At 38.2% G+C, this 25,628-nt stretch overlaps 1 protein-coding gene across 1 annotated transcript in view; it reads left to right on the top strand.

Moving 5' to 3' along the window:
* Positions 1-25,628, top strand: part of LOC140123961 (transmembrane protein 132D-like) — a 470,866-nt gene that overhangs the window by 431,435 nt on the left and 13,803 nt on the right. The window contains exons 6-7 of the mRNA XM_072144372.1: positions 16,543-16,748; positions 25,234-25,504. Of these exons, the coding sequence (XP_072000473.1) occupies positions 16,543-16,748; positions 25,234-25,504 (477 nt within the window). The remainder of the gene's footprint in view (positions 1-16,542; positions 16,749-25,233; positions 25,505-25,628) is intronic.

Here is a 25,628-nt window from a genome sequence, read left to right as displayed (position 1 = left end):
CAGCCAGCCCCAAATAGTATACAATCAGCCCCCATGTTGTATACAGCCAGCCCCCATGTTGTATACAGCCAGCCCCCATGTTTATGCAGCTAGCCCCCACGTAGTATACAGCCAGCACCCTGCCAAGCGCATAAAAAATAAAAAAAGGTAATACTCACCCTCCGGTGTCCGGATCGTTGGTGCGGGTCCCGATCTTCAGCATGAGGCTCCAGATCTTAGGCGCGGGTCCCGGCGGCTCATCTTCTCTCTTCTTTCTTCTGTAGCCGGCAGATCGCTTCCATGCGATCTGCCGGCGGGCACGCATTATGATGCGGCGGTGTTGCAGCTGATGACGTCATCATGGACGCGTTCTGACATTTAAGTTAATCTTTCTCAATGATGGAGTATTTTTTACGGTGAAACTGCGGATGGCTCATTAAATCAGCTATGGTTCCTGTCAGGTTTTTTTCAAGTATTGCGCTCTAATCTTATCTAATCAGTAAGAATATCCTTGTGCTATAAAAGCCTATGAGCAGCCTAATGCAGATCTTCAGAGTACCCTAATGAGGGCAGTGATTTTAAATGTTCACCTGTTCCTTATAACAACAGCCTCCTCTATATACCTTTTGTGGACTGAAAAGGGCAATTGCTGGTTTTTGAGAAAGCCCTTAACTCCTCTTATAATGGAGTGTCACATGTCCATCCCGCCCAATCACAGGCATGCTTACAGAGGACATTCCCATGGCTGCTAAGGAGCTGTAGCAGCCAATCAAGCATCTTGGAACATTTTCTTGAGGAGGGAACAGCACTGCTTGTTCGGTCTCCCGGATTGTGGATGCTGAAACTGCCAATTCATATGTATTTGCTGCACAGGATTCATGTTTACCTTTATTAATTACAAAGCAAAACCCTTTTTTTTAAATAGCATTCTTGTATCACCTTAATAAACCAACCAATAATTCATAGGTTTTGTGGAACAGCAGTTTTGCTGAGTTTTAGTTTGTAATTCTATACTTCTGCTGTTTTTAAATTGTATGCATGGTGATGCACATGCTGGTGATATTTCATATTCAGAATAATAAATCAAGAGGGGGCTACTCATAACCTTGCTTCAAACAGCTGATCTGTACTTCACTGCTCACCCACTGACAGAGAATGTGTATTTTGCAAGCCTCTTTTATGCTTCAATAAAATTGGCCTTGGGAAGAGAAGAGACCGCCACACTCACTTAGTTTTGTCATAAATGCTCACAGACCCTTAGCTATAAAACTTCTGATAGATCACTGTTTTTTAAATGCTTTTCTGGTGTAGCCTTAACTCATTTATAACAAGTCCTATTTTTAAAGTTGAATATTTCCCAATCTAATCCCAGTAAAAAATGCTTATAAATGTTAAATAAAATACATTTGATTTTCTACCATTCATGGAAAATAATTTAAATAGCAATTTAGAACAAATAATTTTGTTAATTCATAACAAAGCTCTCTTTATCCCCTCTTACCCCATGTAATGCATATAGCGTGCAGGTGGAAGGCAGTTAATACTCAGCGCTGTACATATTTAAAAAATTAGGCAGCAATATTAAGTAACAGACCACATAACTTTTTTAATGGCAGACTTCTAAGGTTTAGAGGATTTTGGCACAAATACTAACTATCCCCTACCCACAGTTGAGACTTACGTTTTAGATAGTGGACAACTAATTGCTAGGACTCTTATGTATCATGATAAGTGGGAGTCATGTGTATTGAACAAATATTTTGTAGAGATCAATTAAAAAATATATATTCACATGTTAATTATGGGGGCATAATGTAGTGACACCCACCTTGTAAAGAAAGGGCTAAGCCATTGGGGCCTCCCATGTCCCCTTAACAATGTTGTACTATCAACCCTTTCTTAATCTACAATATTTCTACCATCCACTTTATTTGTTAATGTTTACTATTTTTTTTGAACCTATAACCAGCTGCTAATGTTGATATAGGGTTGTGGTAGAGATTTTTTTTCAGGATTTTCTAATCCCCCCATTTGTCAAAACCAGCTGTCTCTTTCACAAAAAATGGTATAGATGAAGCTGGAAGTCCTATACTGCCAACATCAACTTGAGAGATATTTGCATTGTGCCAGCTTATCAGGTTTTATTATTTCTGCTGTTATATTACTTATTATTTCATCAAATGCAATAATTGTTCAACTTTATTAGAGTAAGTACAGTTCTACACAGGATTTTAATCATTGACTGAAATTACTTTAAAATCAAAATAAAAAGACAAATTTTGTAGTCTTGAGTTGAAAGTGCAAAATTAATTGTAATCCTTACATCAGAATCTTGACAGATGAATTTTGTAGCATTATTAAAAATGGGTATTTTAGAACTTTTGCAGTGTCCACACTTCCTCCACATGAAAGGTACAATTCTGCAATAACTCACAAAGTCACAAAAATATAGCCACAAAGCCTTATTAGTGTAAACTGAGTATCGATAAATCAGACATCATGTTCAAAAGCTGTCAGATGAAATTATTTATCCCATTTATCATTTCCAAAACAAAAGTATTTTGGAAAGACTGTTCTGATCTCTTTTAAAGTGATATGCAGTATTTCTAGTTTCTATATTTTTTTCAAGGATGCAGACTACGGAAGGCAAATCTATGGTTCCGCAAAGAGAAAACAGATGAAACATTTTTTTCACCGATGAGGCTGAAAAGCCAGGTGTGATGTTTTCAAAGCAATGTTAAACCTTTGTGGACACAGAGACAAATAGGTATAACGCAACTGATGTGCTACTAAAGCTGAGCACCAACGCCAGTGTGCAATAGTCCTTACTGGACAATAAGAGGAGAGATTGTGAACTAAGGGCAGGGTCAGTAGAGAAACAATCTTTTTACTCCTGCTGCTCTATAGTCAATATTGGAAAACTATTAACAGACAACAGCAGATTTGGCATTTGAGGAGGCCCCAAGAACAGTTAAGTTTTTTATTCCTTGCTTTACCTTAACTTTATTAACATTTTGAGGATGAAAATAATGTTTGACCCCTTAAGGACATGCATATCCATGACCTCATTTAACCCCTACGGGACTCAGCCTCTTTTGGCCTAAAGGACGCGGCCCCATTTTTCAAATCTGGCCTGTGTCATTATAAGTGGTTATAGCGTGGGAACGCTATGAGATTGTTTTCTCGTGACACATAGTACTTCAAATTAGTTAAAAAATTTGGATGAAATCTTTTGCGTTTAGTTATGAAAAAAAACAAAATTTGGCAAAAATTTGGAAAAATTCTTTATTTTCAACATTCTAAATTCTCTACTTTTGATGCAGATAGTCATAGCGCCCAAATAAATTCATAACTTACATTTCCCAAGTGTCTGCTTAATGTTGGATGGTTTTTTAAGATTCCACATATTTTACTAGAATGTTATGAGGCTCAGAATTTAGGTATCATTTTTCACATTTTTTGTAAAATCACCAAAACCCGTATTTAGATGGACCTGCTCAACTTCTAATTGACACTGAGAGGCCTAAATAATAGCTAGACTCATAAATTATCCCATTGTGGAAACTACACCCCTCAAAGTATGAAAAACCACTTTTAAGAAGTTTGTTAACCCTTTACGTGTTTTAAAGCGGTTAAAACAAAATGGAGGTGCAGTCTGCAAATTGTAATATTTTTTCACAATACACTCATTTTGGGTGGAAAATTAAACATTTACTATGGATTAAATGAAAAAATGCTCCACAAAGTTTGATACCCAATTTCTCCCGAGTACACCGATATCCCATATGTGGTGGTAGCCTGCTGTATGGGCACATGGCCGGGCATAGAAGGGAAAGAGGCGCCATGCAGATCAGATTCTACAGGCTATAATTTTTTTCTTTTTTATTGTGGACCTATAGGGGCTTATTTCTTTTGCCACATGAGATGCACTTTTCTAGTAGGTAATTTTGGGTCATCTATAGCTAATTGGTGAGATTTAATTAACTCCCTGTTGGTGGAGGAAATGAAAATCATCAATTTTTAGGAAAACTTTTATGTGTTTTTATTTTGGCCGTTAACCATACCATAAAAATAGTATATTATTTTTATTCTATGGGTCGCCACAATTACGAAAATACTCATTTACATATATTTTTTATTTTTTCCCATTTTTACTGAATAAAAAGTAATTTGGCAAAATTGTTGTTAATTTTAGCATCACCGGCTTTATTATGCATAACTTTTTTTATTTTTTACCTCACAAATCTGTTTAAGGGCTTATTTTTTGCGAGAATGATTGTTCTTTTTAGTGGTCTTATTTTAGTGGTAACTTTTTAAAATCACTTTTTAGAGCATTTTTAAAGGACATTAATAAAAAAAATCATCTTTTTTTCAGAGAGAGTTTTTTGAGGTTGTTTTTTGCGGGGTTCACTTTGCGGATCTAATAACGATTCTGTTTTATTATGCAGATTGTTACGGACCCAGGGATACCAAATATGTGGGGGTTTTGTATATTTTATTCAATTGTACTGAATAAAAACTAATTTGGAGAAAATCTTATTCATTTTAGCATCACCATCTTGTCATATGCATAACTTTTTTACTTTTTGGCTGACAAATCTGGTTAGGGGCTTATTTTTTGCGAGAACAGTTGTTCTTTTTAGTGGGCTTATTTTAGTGCATAAAATTTTTTTAATCGCTTTTTAGAGCATTTTTTATCGGGTATTAATTAAAAATTATCTTTTTTCAGAAAGTTTTTTGCATTTTTTTCCACCGGCGTTTAAGATGCGGTCCAGTAACAATTCTGTTTTATTATGCAGATTGTTACGGACGCAGCAATACCAAATATGCAGGGTTTTTTTGTGTTTTTATGTTTTTTATACTTTATTAAGTGTTTTTATGGGAAAGTGACATTTTAGGGGCTTATATTTTTATGTATTTATTTTTTATTTATTATAATGTGTAGTGTTAAGTGTTTTTGCATATTTTTACTTCAATACATTGCTCTACAATACTATTTTATTTAGACCTTTTGGTAGGACAGTTAAATTATAATTCTGATACTACCACTAGGATCTTTAAGGAAATCTACCGTTTCTTTTTATGCATCGTGAACCAAACATACCTTGAGAATGCTGTAGTGACACCAATGCAGGAACATATCTTGTTCAATCCCTGATTCGAATGGTTTTGCTTAAAAAACAATTATATGTTTCAGGGCCTTGAGAAAGCTAGATTGCATGCTGCTGCCATTCATAAACACATTATACAGAGCTTTCTGAACTGTCTAGACAGGACTAATCAACCTGAGCTGGATGACTTATATACAGCAACTAGGGGATGGCCCAGCAATTGATTACTTCTGCCTGTCAGGGACAACACAGTGAATAAAGCATTCTCTGGAGCAGTGCATAATTAGGGTAAGACAGAGCCTCATTTTCATAATTTTATAATTGTTTTATCAGAAAAACTACTCAGTTCAGGGATTTAACAAGATATGTTTCTGTATAAGTGAAGCTACGGCATTCTCAAGGTATGTTTGGTTCACAATACATCAAAACAAATAGTAGATTTTCTTTAATTGTTCAGTACTGTAACTTACCAATAACTAACATCCTCCAACTAGTTTTGACAGTGCCAGCAGTGCCAAGATACAAGAAAAGGCAGAATTATTAAAGCCTTTATTGATGAAAGTAAAGAGGAAGAGGTGAGCTAGGAAAACACAAAAGACCCAGAGCTCGTTCCAAGCATCGGTACATTCTGTCTCATTTACATTTGTGTGAAGATGTTAATGTATCCCAGCAAACACTGCAAGTCATTCAGTAGGGCAAAAGGACTTGACAAATACCCTATAGCAGTGGTGGCGAACCTATGGCACTGGTGCCAGAGGTGGCACTCGGAGCCCTTTCTGTGGGCACCAGGACCATCACCCCAGCATGAAGTTCACCAAACAGGACTCAAAGAGTCTTCCTACAGAACCTTCCTACAATGATAGGTGAATTTGCCCTCCTCCTTTCAACTGCGTTGGTGTCTTTAGGAGGCTGAACGATTGAAAGTTGTCAAAGAATGAGGAGAAATAAATTGCTGTGCTGGCCCTTTGCAATAAATAAGTGGCTTTTGGTTGAAGTTTGGGCACTCAGGCTCTAAAAAGTTCGCCATCACTGCCCTATAGCATCTCTATATGCATCATGGTTATATAGGCATATGTTTGTGCCTATTTATTAGCAACACAATTCCCAAAAGTGATACTTGTTGAGGATAGGACACTTAAACAGATGTCCTTAGATGACTACCGTCAATGTTTCTGGAAGAGGTATTCAATAAAAACATGACAAAAAAGGAAATATAGCTAAGTATCCAGCTGAATGGCAGTTTCTTTCTTCTGTCACATACTGAGAGAACGTGTGAAGCGTGCATGCTTTGTTATTACAGCTATTGAAGGAGGTCCAGCAGAATATTGTTTTACCGTAACCTGAAATCACAACAGTATTGTCGGGCAATAACTGCTGTATATATGATCAAGTACAATTCCAAGCAAAAACACATCTGTCACTGATGAAAGCTGAGTTTGAGATTTGGTTGTTATTGTCAACGAACCTGATCTTTAAAAATAAATGTAAAAATAAAATACTGATTATTTGCAATATTCGTTTTTTCTAGAGATGTGATACAATGAAAGTCTATAAGAATTATTCATTTTTTACTTTTCTTGATGAACTGATGAAATGTAAATCACAGATTTGCAACGAATATTAGTCCTGGTGAATTGGGTCTTCCATGGCTTCTCATGGTTTTCATTGGACTTTAAAGTAAAACTTAATAAAATATAAAATATTAATTTATTAATTTATACAATTTGAAGCATACATTTGGCAGAAAGCAACATTGCATCCTTATTTCTCTCTCAATAAAAAGAAAAACCTCTACAGAAAGTTTAGCGGTTATTGTTTCTGTATCCGAAAACATAGTGTTCTGCCCTCTTGAGGCTCACAAGCTAAAGTGTTCTTAGTATTCTGGCAGGGGATACTATTGCTTCTATTAATCCAAATCATCGTTATTTGTCTGCATCTGTCTCAGTGAAAATAAGCTGCTTTATGGATCTGCTTTGTCTATTAAATGTAATCCAGCAATCCGTACAGACGAAAGCTCAAGGGCTTCAATCCATGTAAACTCCGGGCCAACACAACAGTACACTGAGCAGTTGGATGTCTGATGCTAAGGGCAGTCAGCAAATTTGATATCTTATTCTACAGACTGCAGAAACCTTACATGGCCCCTTTATGTGAAGTGTAAGGTTAATGGCTTCTTAGGTTGCTTCCCTTGAAAGGGTTAAAGTGCAACAAGATGCTGGCACTGCAACAGGGATTAATTATAAATTATTCTCTAGTTTCCGTCATTACAGTGTTCTAAGCTGAGTTCGCTGCTCTGATCTCTTACCAAACACATGAATCAAGATCATTAATCCACCAAGTGCCCATGATATAGGGAGGGGGTATTGGGGAGCTTTCTATAGCAGACAGCTCATCAGTATGCATGGGTTATACTAGGACACCACACAGATGGGTCTTAATGTCTGCTGTCATTCAGGAGCCTATGTGTTCCCTTTTCAATCTTTGTGATGGCACTTCTGCATTGTTATGCAGGGGGCAGAAAACAAACCATATGTCAAATCAAAAAGTGGATCAAACTTCTCTAAAGCTAAATATATTGTTCAGTAGCATTAAGCTGAGTTCACTTAGTCACATTAGGTGTACAAGTGTACAGTGTGCTAAACATCTATTTTTCACCCAGATGAAGGATTTTTCTTTCAGGGGCTGTTTGCCAAGTACCGGAAGTTCTCTCAAGTTTCATATTTCATTTAGAGAGTAATGTATTGACACTGCCAATGGCTGCAGGTTAAAATTTCCTTCAAATGAATGGGAAGAAATGTTTTCATAATCAATATATTCTCCATGGGAAGTAGAAGCAAGAGATTCATGGCTGGTATATGCTACTTTCACTAGATAAGAGGTATGGACCTGCTCCCAGATTATGGCCTTCATAACATGACTTTCTAATAAACAAAATACTTTAAAAAACATTTTATGATGAATTAGTCGGGTGTAAGCTAAAATAACTAATGTATTCCATTAGACAGTAATTTTAAGATCAGTGTGGTGCACTTTACTATGCTCTTCTTTGGAGCACCTCTATTCACTCCACAGGTTTTTTAGTGGAGAGTGACTAAAGACTATACCTCCAATCTATTTTCAGACCTACTCTACTGTGATAAATTTAGGAGCGACCTCTATGACAACCCAAAGCATATTTCCATTTTACTGTTTAAATCTACATTAAAAGTTTTGGGAACTTTGCCAATATTTGATATTACAGTTTTTGTGGCTGTTTTTGAGTTGTTTGATGATGTTATCTCCATTCATGTGGGTAGCTTCTTTCAAAAATCCAATAGTTGCCATGGAAACAGACAGTGGTTTATCTTTGCTCCACTACCAGACAGGTGACCTAACAGCTTACTTTAAAGTGTATGACTTTCATTTGAACTCCCACAATGCACTGCTCTCTGGTAATAGGAAACTGGCAGAGCTGCTGGGGGCAGAGTCCAGAACTCCTTTAAATATTTGCTTTGCCCCACCCCCCTCCAATTTTCAGGTTTTACTTGTAGTTGGTCATTATCATGGTGGTATAGCTGGTCAATGAAATACAAATAATACATTGTACACTAATTAAAGGATTGTTATCACTTCTCATGTAAATGCACTTTATGAGCAGCTTTCAGACACTTTAAAAAACTCATTTTCTTATAGTTATTTTGTCCAGTGTAATGAATTCCATATAACACATCTGTGATAACACAGGATCATGAGTAAGATGACTCTCAAATAAGACATTATTCTTATCAATTGCCAGATAAAGTCTTCTATTGTAAGAAATATTTTTCAGGTAATTTTATCTCACAGAGGACCTGTCACATTGGCTTATTTCCTAAGGGTCCGCGGATCGTGGCTGTGACAGGTATTTAACTGGGGGTTGTGTTGCACGTAATCAGATTCAGGCACAGCAGCGCTGACTTTCATGTGACAGAAATCGGGAGGCGGGGCGTCAACGGTCCTAGAGATTCAGACTGAGTGCAGGATTTAAGATTCAAATTGTCTTGCAAGGCAATGCAGACTCCGGCGGACCTGAGCGGGGAAGCCACACAAGCAGGATATCGGGTGCACAATCTTAGTGAATTGCACCAGAGTGCAGTCGGACACTCCATACTTTGTGAGGTAAATGTTCCCCATTGTTTGCTGTTCCTTTATTAATACAAGTAATTTATGTGTACTTAGCTTGGGGGGAATTTGGTGGAGGGTTTCTACATATTCTTATATTATTTAATCAGCGTTAGACAATGCATAGGTACTCCTACATTCCCCAATTGGTAACACCCACTTTGCAAAGGAACTTCAAAATGTAGTCAGCAATGGTAGCAGATCCTGTTTAAGTATAAAATATGCAGAAGCCCATTATAAAAATTAGTGAGAATGTTACATTTGGGACTGAGTATATGCTGATAGTGTCCATTTGTATTATTCTGCCTTTTGTTAGTCTGAACACTGGTGTATTTCTTTTACTGGGAGCTGTGATTGATTGGCAACCAACACAGTCATCTGTCTCCTGCAAATCTGCTCCAGTTCACTAATAGTTAACCCACTGATATTGACAGAAACTTTCCCCTATCTCATTGCCACTCTGTCTGGTGTTACAGAACTGATCCAATCACCGCATGGACTAGGACTACGCTATTCATGTTAGGTTTGGTAAAAGCTTGTATCTTTGACTACCCATATGTCTAGCGATATTTGTAGCGCATTGTCCTCTATCCTTGTCTGTATTGTCTTGTCTTTGTCTCTGTCTTTGCGCTTTCACACATGAAGATAATTTCAAACAGTTGTCTGCCTACTGCTTAGGACATGACAAGGAATTAGGAAGCATCAGCCTGAGTTTAGTCTTAGGGCCCACTGTCTCAACCTGTGTCACCAGTTTGTTCCGTGATCTGGCTTTGTGGTTCTTTGTTTGCGGCCCATCTGTAATTGATGCCCACAGGACCAATGCTGATGACTGACAAATATAAAAGTGGACTGCCTGAGCCACAAACCTAGGAAGTAATTTAGACCTTCTGTAAAATTTGCAGTTCGGGTAATCAGCAAGGGGACATGGAATCTACGTGAGCCCATAGAAGTAGATGGGATTGGATAGCACCTGGCCCTATTCTATTTTTATGTGTATGAGGCCTTCACAGTTTTTATCTTTGGACTCCTAAATAAGTTTAAAATCCTGGCCTATATCTAAAAGTGACCAAAACAAAGGAAATAGTGGTCAGTAGTAGCAAAAATTTGCATACACCATCTCCTATAAAGTTCAGAGACTTGTTTGTAGCACAAGTACCATACTATAAATACCTGTGCGTTTACCTGGACAAGCACCTTGACTGGAAGTTTAACACTGAAAAACTTTATGCAAAATACCAGTTGTGATTGTTTTTTTTATGTAAGCTTTTTTTAATGTAAGTAGAAAACTACTAAAGATGTTTCATGACGCTGCAGTAGCTGGCAGTCTGTTTTTTGGAATAGTCTGTTTTGGGTCGGGAATGTGTAAAAGGGATATTGAAAGTCTCGACCATGTTATAAAGAAGGCTAGAGATGTGGTAGGTATGGAATTGGAGGAATTTGCAGAGACAACAAAACAGAGAGTCCTAGATAAATTCAGGTCTATTATGAGTAGGATCCCACAAAGGTAAAATTCTTCAAAATACTCATAAAGGCAAAATAACATATTGGGGCACATTTACTTATTTGGTCCCATGTAGTTCACAAAGTGTGGAGTGTCCGACGATAATGCAGGCTGGTGTGATTTCCTAAGATTGTTCGCCCAACATCCTGCATGTGTCGCTTACCCGCTCAGTTCACCTTTTGTCTTGCAACACAATTTGAATCTTAAATTCTGCGCTCAGTCCGAATCAGTGGGATCGTCCGACGAACCAGCCCCCTCCTATTTCTGTCGCATGAAAGCCAGTGCAAATCGATTGCTTGCGACACAATCACAGTGCAAACCCGTTACATACCTGTCAAAGCTGCGCAAATCCCAAAAACCACAAACAGTCCGACGAAAGTGCAGCGTGTGACCCTTAGTAAATAAGCCCCATCATGTAATTTGATTTCATTAACAAAAATATACCATGTAATTCTAACCTTTGAGATTTGAGAGCTTTTTTCAAGGGCAAACCATCAGGGACAAAAGACTATATTTATGAATCATATATTATGAAAGAAATTCAGGATAGATTCGTTTTCAGGCTGTTATTTTAATTATATTGTTTTAAAATTTCAGAGTCATCTTCAAACTCTCATTGTCCTCTTTCCTTTCCCATCTTCTTCCGCAATTTGAAAAAGGACAAAATAAGGAAGCATTATATAAACAGTAACATAGTGGTGCCTTTCCTATCTAAGCTTCAGATCCGGTTATAAATACCTTAACAACATCCTGCTATGTTCGTACAAATGCATTATTTTGTAGCCTATAGAAGCAGGAATGTATCAACCTATAAATCCACAGGCTGCTAAATACTTTTACAATTGCTGCAATTTTCTCACAGAGAGTTGACAAGTATGAATAACGTGATTCCTTTATGAAAAGGCAAAGAATAAAATCCATCAACATGTCTGTTTGATGTGCTGTGTAAATGGGTTGAATTTTATGCTGACAAATTTTGGAGAGCTATGATCATGTAAATGCATCTTAGATGGAACAATACTTCGTTTTTGCATTATTCTTTCATTCATGCAAGGTTTTAGCTTGTAAAATGTATTCCTGTGCTCTCCCGCACTAATGTGTTACAGGCAGATCTATTAATGTAGCTGTTATTCCCGCTAAGTAACATGCTAATGTATAAAGCTAAAAGAAGCATTTGCCCCAAAATGCGAAAACCTGCTGGCAAATATCTTGCAAGCCTGCCAGGACTGTGAGGCCCCATTTGAAATATACATTATAGATAAAGCTTGTATGGAAGCGGATTACTGTCCTACATACCATGCATTAAGATTAAAATGCCAGGCATAAAATCTTCTAGAACACAAGCTATCAAGAGGAACAGTGTGAAGATTTTTTCATATAATCAGACATCCCTGAAGGCCCAGTAAATCCTAAGTCCTCCCAGCAGATGAATGCACATTTTACTAGCAGACAATTATTAAGTATCTATCAGTGAGGCTGCCAGAAGATTTACTGAGTGATAAACATTTTCTTCCTGTAAAGATTGTTAATCAGCTCCAGAGCATGCTCTCACTAATGAGAAGGCCGGGCATGTGCTTGGCCTGATTAATGACAGGGGGCAAGCCCCGCTGCTGGCTGCGACATGGAGAGCATCCTTAAATTTGAGACTAAACGTTGTATCGATACCACCAACATCTGTTTATCATAGATCACAAACACAGAGTACACTGCTGACTACTGCAGCAACGGGAACAGATGCATTGATATAAGAAACTATATGGCATGCAAACAGTTTTGTTAAGTTACTGTATTTGTTATTGTTATCTGTTAAGTTACTGTTATTTGTAAAATAATTGTAAAAATATATCGTCATTATGAAGTTTAACTAAAAAGAAAAAGTTTCAGATGTCATTTGTCAGTTTAATAAAGACTGTTAGTTATTTCTTTATCTGAATCCCTGATGAAAGAAGATATGGTCTGTCAGGATCACGGACTTATGATGCATTCACGCAGGTTGCAGCCCGCGCGGGTGTGTATCAGCAGCGTGCAGGAGTGAGTAAGGGCTTCTCACCCATCTCTGCTCTAGAGAGAAGCGAGCAGGCCCACATTATAACACAGTGAAATATATCACATGTCCTATAAATCTGCACCGTAATGGTGCAATGAGACAATGGGGGTCATTTATTAAGGGCCCGATTTGCGTTTTCCCGACGTGTTACCCGAATATTTCCGATTTCCGCCGATTTTCCCTGTATTGCCCCGGATTTTTGACGCATGTGATCGGATTGTGGCGCATCGACGCCGGCGTGCACGTGACCGAATGATAACCCGATGGATTCGGAGAAACCGCCGCATTTAAAAAAAAAAGTGTTGCGGGACACGCACTTACCTTCACCAAGTATACGATCGTGCACTCCAGCGGGCCTCGGTGGACTTCAGCGCAGTAGCAACACCTGGTGGACGTCGGAAGAACTGCCTTAGTGAATCGCTAGAAGACCCGAATCCACCGCAGAGAACGCGCCGCTGGATCGCGAATGGACCGGGTGAGTAAATCTGGCCCAATGTGTGCTTACCGCACCATGAACAGGCAACATAGGCATCAATGGAGATTGATATCTAGCCACAATGGTGCAGCCAGATATATCGGTCCCCATTACATTCATCTGAATGAGCCCTTAGGTTCAGAATGGTAGCCTGCTGGGTCACCAACCTCTGACAGCTCTACTTGCTACCACTCATTATATAAGGCAAAGTGAAGTTTTAAAGGAAATCAACCATTTAACCACCTGCGCTCTTCTTTATTCCGATCCCGGCGCTTTTCTCCCACTATGCTAGGGATTGCCTAGAAAAGAAAGTTATAAAAAACAGCACAGAGCATGAGGACAAGATGTTCGGTACTCTGGGCTGCTAATTATGCACGCCCCCGCAACTCCCTCTCTATTCTGGGAGCATAGGAGTGGTAGGTGATGTCACATGAGAGGCGGCAGGAAAGTGGCGAGGGCATGCATAATTTTCTATCCCGGAGCACCGGACGTCTTGTCCCCGCACTCCGTGCTGCTTGTTAAAACTTTCTATTTGATTATACCACATATTATACCACATATTTCTTTGATGTTTATAGTGAGATCGGGATTTCTAGAGGTAACCAAGCCTGTAGCGGACACTAGTTTTTTTGATCTATGTCATGGATTTGTGTAGGAATCCCCCTCTCCCCCCCCCCACTATCATCACCTGTGAGGTGCTTGTATCATAGTAGATAAGGCCGGAAAAAGACACAAGTCCATCAAGTCCAACCTTTAAGAATTAAATAAATGTTTTATCCCCATAACCCGTTAAATGTTTTCTCTCCAGAAAGTCATCCAGGCCTCTCTTTAACATGTACATAGAGTCCGCCATAACAACCTCCTGCGGCAGAGAGTTCCATAGTCTCACTGCTCGCACAGTAAAGAACCTTTGTCTATGTTCATGGTGGAATCACCTCTCCTCTAGGGGTAGAGGATGCCCCTTGTCCTGGTCACAGGCCTAGGTATGAAAATATCTTTGGAGAGATCCTTGTACTGTCCGTTCAGGTATTTGTACCTTGCAATAAGGTCTCCCCTCAGCCGTCTATTTTCTAAACTGAATAATCCGAAATTTTGTAATCTGTCATTGTATTCTAATCCCCCCATTCCCCTAATAATCTTGGTTGCTCTTCTCTGCTGGTGCCCAAAACTGTACACAACCTGTTGTACATGACCCTGGCATTTGAATCTGGCTTAGTGACAAGTAGAGGAATGTCAGGGGACTCATAATATTTTAATTCCTTTATTGTCATTTATAGATCCGAGAGTATCATCCAAAGTAAGTTTAGTTGTCCTAAAAAATCTTTTCTAATGAATTTAAAAAATACTGGCCCTAGAATTTGTATGTTAGAATATTTGAGATCTGAAAAAGAAAAAAAAATCCTATAATTAAAACTACAAGCTTTGCTGGACTCGCATTTCTAATCAGAAACCAGCAAAATTGGCAGTAAAGCTGTGTGCTAGTGAAATGAAAGAGAAAACTTCCCCTTTTACCTAAATCCTCCCTCCGCCCACTTGCTTGTAAAGCTGAACTGCTTTCAAAGAACTCAAAGAACTCCCAATTCTAAGTTAATGCTTCTCACTGATATCAATTCAAGTATCACAAGAGCCAAGCTGGACTCTTGTCATTGTCCTGAACCCAAAGCCAATCTTTGACATGCCAAGTTGCCTTGGAAGCTCCTAGTGCTGGTACATTAATCACAATTACGGTAAATTATTCTTTTTTACAAGTTATTTTTCACTGCATACACATTTTTTATTTAACACCAATGATACTAAATGTGTGTCTAATCCAAATTTCACTGTACTCTTTTGATGGCATTCAGCCAAGAGATTTACAGATATCATGAAAGTTCTAGCTAAGGTCAACATAACATGCCATTTAAACCTTTAAATTACTTATTTTAAGATATATTTAGCATGTTTATATTAATATCTAGGGACACACATCACTGTCAGCTAAAGCCAATATCCTTAGAAGACTGCTGCATATAATTTTATGACTTTTAAACCACATAGAAAGAAAAACTGTTAAAGTGGTTTGCCCATGAAAGAAAATTCTCAAATTTCAAACCCCTCCAGGCTGGAGTGCTTTTGCGCCTAAATGAACGAGTTGCTAATGATAAATGATTATTAGGCGCAGCAAAACACCTGGATTGGTAGGATAAATGAGAAAAACATGATTATTTTTGCTATGTGGTTATTTTGGTGTTTAGACGCAAAACTGCTGCAAAACAGTGCAACAGTATGAAAAGGGACACACACTTCTGGCCCAATGTCTTTAGAAATTAAATAAAATTAAAGTCCTAAGTCTCTACATTTTTCCTTTCCTCTATCTTTTTAAATGTGTTAAATATGACTTTTTTGGTGGGCAAAGTGATAGGGTGCCCAGGCAGTACAGTTTAGTTGTCTCACAATGGTACTGAGGAAAGAATGCACAGAAGTGATGTATGCAAAGCTTCTTCCACAGTCTATTTGTTCTGTTCAGGCATTTTGGGATATGAGGATGTGTAATATATGATTTATTTGCTTATTTATATCAGTACTTTAGGGAAAGGGGGTTTCATCGTTAATATAATATACTAGATTACAACTGCCAGGGAAGGCCCTTAGCTGTGATGGCAACTGATCAGTGATGGCAACTGAAAAATACAGCAGAGACCTGTCCTCTGTGGAGAGAGTTTGGATCTGAATCCTTTCCATCCATCCCTAGCCACACAACAACCTACAGTTCCATTGTGGTACAGGAAGGTGTTAAATAGGGTGTATTGGTAATAAGTGATATTTCACATATTTTACCACTTCTGGTAGTGTATGAGCATCCTTAAGCTTCAGGCATATAGGAAAACAATATGCATGGAACCTTTGGTGTTAAACTTAAATAGAGTTGACTCAGTCCCAATCTTGCAATGGGACACAGCCGTTTCTAGTTACATCACTGGGTCTTTAGGAGACTATTCTAGAGAGAGAGAGTGGGTAACCTATGACCACCTATAGTCAATAGTGGAAGCATGATAGGTCATTGGTGGAATTTAAAGAGGTCCTTTTTATTGTAATCCCTGTCTTGACACTGATGTAAAGTGACTGTAGCAAAAAATACCTTTTTTTATTGAATATAGATGGTGAATATAAAAAATGAAAACCTTAAATGTTCTTAACATACTGTAAAACGAAATTGGTCACTCTCTGGTGATGCATTCCCTTTAAAGAAAATAATTCATTTCCCAAAAGGTTTAGAAGCCAATGAACTTGTTCCATTTTTCTTCCACAGGTTTCAGACCGGTGTGACTATGTCTTTGTAAATGGAAAGGAAATTAAAGGAAAGGTTAATGCCATTGTGAATTTCTCCTATCAACATTTCAAGCCCTCACTAGAAATGACAGTGTGGGTCCCACGGCTTCCTCTGCTGATAGATGTGTCTGACACTGAGTTAAATCAGATCAAAGGTTGGAGGGTTCCAATAATGGGAAACAAGAGGTATGTGCAGCAGGATTCTGCTTAACATCAATATGCACGAGTCATTAATTAGAAGAATCAATGGTATCCAGGGCTCAACGTAAGCCTGAACATATGACTGCTAAGTGGGTTCTTATTAATGATTGTGTTACCTAAGGTTTAATAATATATCCTAATGTAAGAACAACTTCTGTTATACATGGTTGTCATAATTCTGCTGAACAGTAAATGTCAAATTTATTCATTTAATTTCAGCACAAACATGAAACTATTAACGCTGCCTTTATTAAAATGAGCAGAAAAATCTATGCTTTATGAATCTTTCTGTGAGTTACACATTCTTTGATATGTTTTAATAAAACTTGTAAAATGAGCTTTCAATTTAGGAGCAATTAGATGATGGAAGCTAAAGGCCCGTAACTATATTACAAATGCTATTTTTGACATATCAACATCCACAGACTTTGGCTTCCTTCAAATAAACAGGTGTGCAATACCTTAGGTCCATTGTTTTGGTTCATGTGTCATCTACATGTGAGGTTTACTTCAGTGCCCATGACAGTAGAAAAGGAGACCTGAGCTACAAACACACAAAAACAGAAATACAACCTGCTCTGAGTTTTGAAGCTCGGACAGACTGTTCACATAGAAAGCACAGCTATATGTATGAGCCCATTAAAATACATTGGGTTGTGTTCTTGCTAATTGTTGTTTCATGTAGTATAAAGGGAACATTTCATTGGGAGCCATTTTTCTAGAGCTCCCATGTCCACACAGAGAATAGTATACATATTGCCAAAGAGTGTATATAGTAAAACTGGCTTTTTCCGAAAAAAAGGAAAACTTTGATCTAACTAATCTCTTTTTTGGAAAAAAACAGTTTTACTATAAACACTCATTGACAATGTGTACACTATTCTCTGTGGGGACACGGGGTAGCCAGAAAAAGGGCTCCTGATGACAAGTTTCCTTTAACTCACTCATACATATGCAGATATAGACCATCTATAGTTGCTTTTGACCAAGAATATAGCTAAAGGCTCATTTGCCCTGTTCATCTGTATTGAATATAACTTGCAATATAAATGCATGTGAGCTTTATGTAAACCATTCTATAACTGTCAAATTGATGATGAATCCATAAGAACCACAAAAAGTCCATGTGGCATATTCATTCAGTTGGGATTGATAGAAAATCAAAATCATTTAGCTGTCCTGCACCACTCAGAGGGATGCCACACATTGCTAATGTCAGGAAGTTGGGATGGTAGCATTGCAGTTGCAAACAAATTTAATGATCTGTTTTTAAACTGTGTGGCTTCGCTAAAAACCCCTTTGTCAAGAAAAAAAATGTAGGCGAGTAAAATGGCGTGTAAAATAATTACCATATATACTCGAGTATAAGCCGACCCAAGTATAAGCCGAGGCCCCAAATTTTACCACAAAATACTGGGAAAACCTATTGACTCGAGTATAAGCCGAGGGTGGGAAATGCATTGGTCACAGCCTCCCCAGTATATAGCTAGCCAGCCCCTGCCCCAGTGTATATAGCCAGCCAGCCCTTGTCCCAGTGTATATAGCCTGCCAGACCCTGCCCCAGTGTATATAGCCTGCCAGACTCTGCCCCAGTGTATATAGCCTGCCAGACCCTGCCCCAGTGTATATAGCCTGCCAGACCCTGCCCCAGTGTATATAGCCTGCCAGACCCTGCCCCAGTGTATATAGCCTGCCAGACCCTGCCCCAGTGTATGTAGCCTGCCAGACCCTGCCGGACAGATCGCACAGAAGATATACAGGGGTTGCCGGAAAGGTGAGTTTAGATATATTTATTTTTTTGACTCGAGTATAAGCCGAGTTTGGGTTTTTCAGCACATTTTTTGTGCTGAAAAACTAGGCTTATACTCGAGTATATAAGGTACCTTTTGATCCTTTTGTCTTGACATAGTACCACATGTCATACCCCATGGATGCACATTGAGGAATGTTTAGGGGGTGGTTGGCATCCACTTTCTACTGTAGAAGTTCTGATTCTCTTTCCACTGTTCTACAACTACGACTGATACTCTTCCTTTGATGGACTTTCTCATTCCACTCATTACACATGGTGTACTCTGCCTCTAATTAACTGTTTGGGAAAAGTTAGAAATCCTCTCTGATGCTGACCTCCATGTCAACAAGACATTGCTTTTCCATGTTTTTTTCCGTGTGTTTGCTTTTTTCTCAACAAAATCTATGCAGGCTTTAACCCCTAGGGGACACAGCCTATTTTGGCCTTAAAGGAAACCTACCACTTCATAAGGTAGGTATGAGATACAAACACCGGGCACCAGCTCAGGGTGAGCTGGTGCCGGTGCTTAGTCTCGTTAGTGTTAAAACCGCGGTATCGCGGTTTTAACACTTTTGAAACTTTCTAGCAGGCACTGCTTCGGCGCTTCGTGCACACGATCGTGCGCGCGCCTACATTGGAAACGCCGCAGGCGTTGCGCGCGCACGGTCGCGCGCAGCGCCGAAGCAGTGCCTGCTAGAAAGTTTCAAAAGTGTTAAAACCGCGATACCGCGGTTTTAACACTAACGAGACTAAGCACCGGCACCAGCTCACCCTGAGCTGGTGCCCGGTGTTTGTATCTCATACCTACCTTATGAAGTGGTAGGTTTCCTTTAAGGACGCGGCCCCATTCTTCAAATCTGACCTGTGTCACTATAAGAGGTTATAGTTTTGGAACGCTATGAGATATCCAGGGGATTTTGAGATTGTTTTCTCGTGACACATTGTACTTCAAATTAGTTTAAAAATTTGGATGATATTTTTTGTGTTTAGTTATGAAAAAAAACTAAATTTGGCAAAAAATTTGGAAAAATTCTTTATTTTCAACATTCTAAATTCTCTACTTTTGATGCAGATAGTCAAAGCACCCAAATAAATTCATAACTTACATTTCCCAAATGTCTGCTTTATGTTGGCATGGTTTTTTAAGATTCCACATATTTTACTAGAATGTTATGAGGCTCAGAATTTAGGTATCATTTTTCAAATTTTTTGTAAAATCACCAAAACCTGTATTTAGATGGACCTGCTCAACTTCTAATTGACACTGAGAGGCCTAAATAATAGCGAGACTCATAAATTACCCCATTGTGAAAACTACACACCTCAACGTATGAAAAACCACTTTTAAGAAGTTTGTTAACGCTTTACGTGTTTTATAGGGGTTAAAACAAAATGGAGGTGCAGTCTGCAAATTGTAATATTTTTTCACAATACACTCATTTTGGGTGGAAAATTAAACATTTACAATGGATTAAATGAATAAAGGCTCCACAAAGTTTGTTACCCAATTTCTCCCGAGTACACGGATACCCCATATGTGGTGGTAACCTGCTGTATGGGCGCACGGCCGGGCATAGAAGGGAAGGAGGCGCCATCCAGATCAGATTTGCTATGTCACATTGTACAGGCTATAATTTTTTTCTTTTTTTAATGTGGACCTATAGGGGCTTATTTCTTTTGCCACATGAGATGCACTTTTCTGGTACGTAATTTGGGGGAATCTATGGGCTAATTGGTGAGATTTTATTAACTCTTTGTTGGTGGAGGAAATGAAAATCATCACTTTTCAGGAAGATTTTTATGGGGTTTTTTTTTTGGCTGTTTACCATACCATAAAAATAGTATATTATTTTTATTCTATGGGTCGCCACGATTACAAAAAGACCTCATTTATATAGATTTTTTATTTTTTTTTCCCATTTTTAGTGCATAAAAAGTAATTTGGCAAAAATGTTGTTACTTTTAGCATCACCGTCTTTCATATGCATAACTTTTTTATTTTTCGCCTCACAAATCTGTTTAAGGGCTTATTTTTTGCGAGAAGGATTGTTCTTTTTAGTGGTCTTATTTTAGAGTGCATAACATTTTTTAAATCCCTTTTTAGAGCATTTTTATAGGGTATTAATTGAAAATGATCTTTTTTCTGGAGCTTTTTTTTGTTTTGTTTTTTACGGGGTTAACTTTGCGGATCTAATAACAATTCTGTTTTATTATGCAGATTGTTACGGACGCAGGGATACCAAATATGTGGGGGGTTTGTGTATTTTATTCAATTGTACTGAATAAAAACCAATTTGGAGAAAATCTTGTTCATTTTAGCATCATCATCTTTTCATATGCATAACTTTTTTATTTTTCGGCTGACAAATCTAGTTAGGGGCTTATTTTTTGCGAGAAGAGTTGTTCTTTTTAGTGGGCTTATTTTGGAGTGCATAACATTTTTTAAATTACTTTTTAGAGCATTTTTTTATAGGGTATTAATTAAAAATTATCTTTTTTCGGAACGTTTTTGCATTTTTTTTTCTACGGCGTGTACCGTGCGGGTCCAGTAACGATTCTGTTTTATTATACAGATTGTTACGGACGCGGCAATACCAAATATGCGGGTTTTTTTATGTTTTTGTGTTTTTTATACTTTATTAAGTGTTTTTATGGGAAAGTGACATTTTAGGGGCTTATATTTTTATGTATTTATTTTTTATTTATTATAATGTGTAGTGTTCAGTGTTTTTGCATATTTTTACTTATACATACTTGAACTGATGCTCTGATCACTGGTTTAAGTTCAATACACTGCTCTACAATACTATTTTATTGTAGAGCAGTGTAAACTGTCTGAGCAAGCTTGCGCATGCTCAGACAGTTTACAGTCAGACCCGGAAGGGGTCTGGCTGCCATGGAGACCGGGCAGCTCCGGGGCAGAAGTGGATCGGATCCCCCGGTAAGCGGCACGGGGGATCCGATCCACAGCGCAAACACCCTTGTTTGACCGCGGCGCGTAAGGGGTTAACACCCGCGATCGGAGCCGGCTCCGATCGCGGGTGTTAGCGCAGGCTGTCAGCTGTACTAGACAGCTGACAGCCGCTGTTTCTGGTACCGGCTCCGTTCGTGAGCCGGTGCCAGAAGCAGGACGTTATAGAACGTCCCCGTGCGCTAAGCATCTAGCCCCGGGGACGTACTATAACGTCCTGGTGCGCCTAGGGGTTAACTTTCAACCATAGTTCGCTCAAGGGCTGCTCAAACATCGAGGTATCTATTAAAACTATTCTACATGGGCATCTCACCCATGACTATCTTAGCCATATGTATCCAGAAATGTCCCATTTGTGCTAGAAAGGTTGTGGAGCCAAGGGTGTCCTACTACATATACTGATTGACATGCCTCCCCTTTAGATCTTGGCTATTGCAGAAATTTAGCTGGAAGACCTCTCTTACCACCTCTAAAGAAGACTTGACCTCTGAAATCAACTTGATATTTAATTGAAAAAAAAGCTTTGGCATAAGGCTTCTTAAAATGACATTTACATTTACAGATTTGGCAACCCTTGCTTTCCTACCCTGTGCTATTGCACTCTCATATCAGCCACCACCCCTTCCTCCCATGGGCCTTACATGCCATTCTGCCAATAACTAGAAATCCTGTGATTCTGTTTAACTTTGTTTACTGTGTTTTCTTCTGTTAATTTGTATGCACATTCTCTGATTGTGTGCCATGTTATCGTTTCTTGATAGCTTGAAACAAAAACAATATTTATAAATGTTCCCCATTATCACAAAGTAACCAATCCCATTGCAGCTTTTAACTTTTAAGAGTATTATAAGAAATAAAGCTGATGCAAAAACAAAAAAGTCTATTTGGTATAAAGTGGTGAAAAAAAATCTTTTATGAAGAGTAATCTTCTCTGTAGAGCATGCTATACAACCAGAATGAGTCCTCCCTGTCATCCACTTAACATTATAGTTATATAGATGTGTCAGAGGAACAAAAGCATCGGAAAACTGCTGATTAAAATAGCAAAACACACAGTTTACAAATCTGAAGAAGAATATTTGGAAGCTATTAGCTCAGAAATTCTCCTGCATAGTTCTCCTGAGTATAATTATACAAAGTGTGTGTACTGTTTAAATGGTTCAGGCAACAAATTACCAAGCATCATCTTGTATCATCTTGTTTATTTTTGTATATTTTATCAATCATTTTGTACCGTCGGGGACGGTTTTAGACAAAGTGGGGCCCTGGGCAAAACTAAAAGTAGGGCCCCAAAATAAAACTATTTTATGAACAGATACATTCAGTAAGAGGCTCCTTTACCCCTGCACAATAATAACACATAGTAACACGTAGTTTACAAGCAGTAGTAGAGTAAGGCAATTGGTAATATGGAACATTCACCACCAGTTTTCTCACATATATGATGACTTACATGCATGGTTTCAAAAAAGATGTAGAGCCTGCTAAAGTCCTTGGCCTAACAGGACATGTGCAGGGTTCAAAACACCAGTTCTGATAAATGTCCTCCATTATGTCAGAGATACAAAAACTGCCTTAAAAATGCCAAAGTAAACAATCATGTTATAGCTTTGAAATTACAAGAGCTTTATAAGAAATAAAGATGATACTAAAAAAAAGGAATCATAAGAACATTTGGTCCATTTGGTATAAAGTTGGGTAAAAATCTTTAATGAAGAATAATCGTCGATGGAGAGCATGCTATGAGTCCTCCCTCTCATCCACTTTATAGTTATATAAAGCTTTCAGAGGAAACATTAGCAGTGGAAAACCGCTGACTAAAATAGCAAAACACATTTTACAAATCTGAAGAAGAAATATTGAAAACCATTACCTTACGCAATCTACTGCGTAGTTCTCCTGAACATAGTTATAAGAACTTAAAAAACGTATCCTCACCTTCTCAGGCTTTGCCTGCAGACCTATGTCTTCCATGATCACGTTCTATTTATGTACATGTTTTTAACAATTTTTGTCAATAAACATGGAAGTTTTTACTGGATCATTGCATCAGAAAATGGGTCAATTTGTTCTATTGAAGCACCTTCTTTGGTGCTCCCGTTGTCCCTCATCACTGTCTCTCTGTTTGTATCCCATGACTATTTGGTGCCAACCGCATATATTACATAGAGCACTTGTGAGACAAAATCCACAGGATGATAGCAGGAACACAATTACTGAATATAACATTGTATTTGAAATATAGTTATTTACTGGATTTTTTTTTTTTTACTTGATTCCGGTACAGAAGCAGTTAGAATTATCTTAGTGATGAGGGCCCCTTCTGTTACAGATTTCAGGACCAAAATGTGAAATAACTGATCTGCATGCAGTCTTGGTGTTGTATCCCCACCAATTTGATATTAATGTCATATAAATTCATTCAAGGAAACCTACCACCACAATCTACCTATTAACGTAGATCCGGTGGCAGGTTCTTCTAATGTAGAGTAATATAGCCCTTTTTAGGGCTAATTCGTTTGTGGCCAAAGTAGCCGGAACTCGGCGTAGCTGAGTGTGCGCAGCTACCAGGAGCTGCACGCTGAAGAAGCATTAGTTGGCGGCCGTGTAGCCTCAGCTCTGGCTGCTCCACACCCCAGTAGCCTCTTTAGAAAATTTGCATATTAGGGGAAATAAAATGTATAAAAGTTTTGGGCCACAAACGAATTAGCCCTAAAACAGGCTATACTACTCTACATTAGAGGAACCTGCCTTAATATCAGCAATAATCTGCAATCATGATTGTCTCTCCCCAACCATCACAGGAGCAAGGATCCTAAAGAATTTAGTGTCGCAAATGCTCTGACATTATGTAAATGCATTCAGTGGCACTGACAGCAGCGTTTAAAAGGAAGCAATCGTGGGTGTTATCATTGGATTTGTTTAGGTTCGGGTAGCCAACTTTCAGGATCGAATTCTGTCAAACTCAGCAAACCTGAAGCTGAAAGTGCCCACTTATCCCTATTTAATGAGTTCCTTATGCTTCCATATTTTCCCGTTTCCAATGCTTAAACTGTACGTATGGACTATCCCACCCCTTGACAGGTGCCATTTTAGTTAGATAATTGATGTTATTTTGCTTCAGCTTTAGTGACTTGAATGTAATGACTCAAGAATGTATATCTGCCAGATATAGACCAGAGCTGCCAGATTTTCATCTTATGGTAGCAGTTCCTTCCTGTTCAATGACAATGCCAGCTGCAAAATGTTTAGCAAGTCTCTTGTACAGTACCTGAGAACAGGGGCGTTGCTAGGGTTATGAAAGATCGGGGCCCCAGCAAATACGAAATTAAATTTCAATGGGCAACACTCATGCCCTAACACTTTTGGACCAGAGATGACATTATTTATCAGATAAAATCTCAGGTAACATAGTTTATTGGTGATTATAAAATATGTTTTAGGTGTAAACAGCCATGAACTGTATTTTCAGCAATGTCCAAATATTTGCAATTATAAATTTTAAGTTCTTAGATTAATTTTCAAGCTAGGTTACTATTGCTGGTATATTTACTTTGTAATCATCTCCTACACACATAACTATGAACATAGTTCTGTAAAAAGATTGTTATTATACACTTATTATAAAAAATAATTATAGCAAGTAAAGAAAATTAGAAAATTATGTCAAAGTAAACTTTACAATGATATTATGTTTTTTTTTATAGATCAGCTAGGGACAGTGATGATGAAGATGATGATGATAAAAAGGGAAGAGGTTGTGCCCTTCAGTATCAACATGCCATACTACGGGTTCTTACCCAGTTCATTGCTGAGTCCTCTGAAACTCCTGGACAACCTGTATATCTACTTGGACCTGACTGGCAAGTGGACATCACTGATATAATAAGTGAATATATCCAAATGGATGAGTCCAAAGTTGTGAGCCTTAAAGGACAGATTCTGGTTGGACAAGAAGCTGGTATGACAACTTTACAGGTAATAATTAACCATTTGCTGTGCCTACAATATCCTTGAAGCAATTCGACCAAAATGAATATTCTAAATATTACATAAATATGAGATAGATATTGTATCAGCCCCCTTGGGACCAGAATATAGC

This window comes from Engystomops pustulosus, chromosome 1 (assembly GCF_040894005.1).
Source record: "Engystomops pustulosus chromosome 1, aEngPut4.maternal, whole genome shotgun sequence".
Classification (NCBI taxonomy): Eukaryota; Metazoa; Chordata; class Amphibia; order Anura; family Leptodactylidae; genus Engystomops; species Engystomops pustulosus.
Note: the sequence above shows the minus strand (reverse complement) of the source record. Positions and strands in the feature narration are given on the sequence as shown.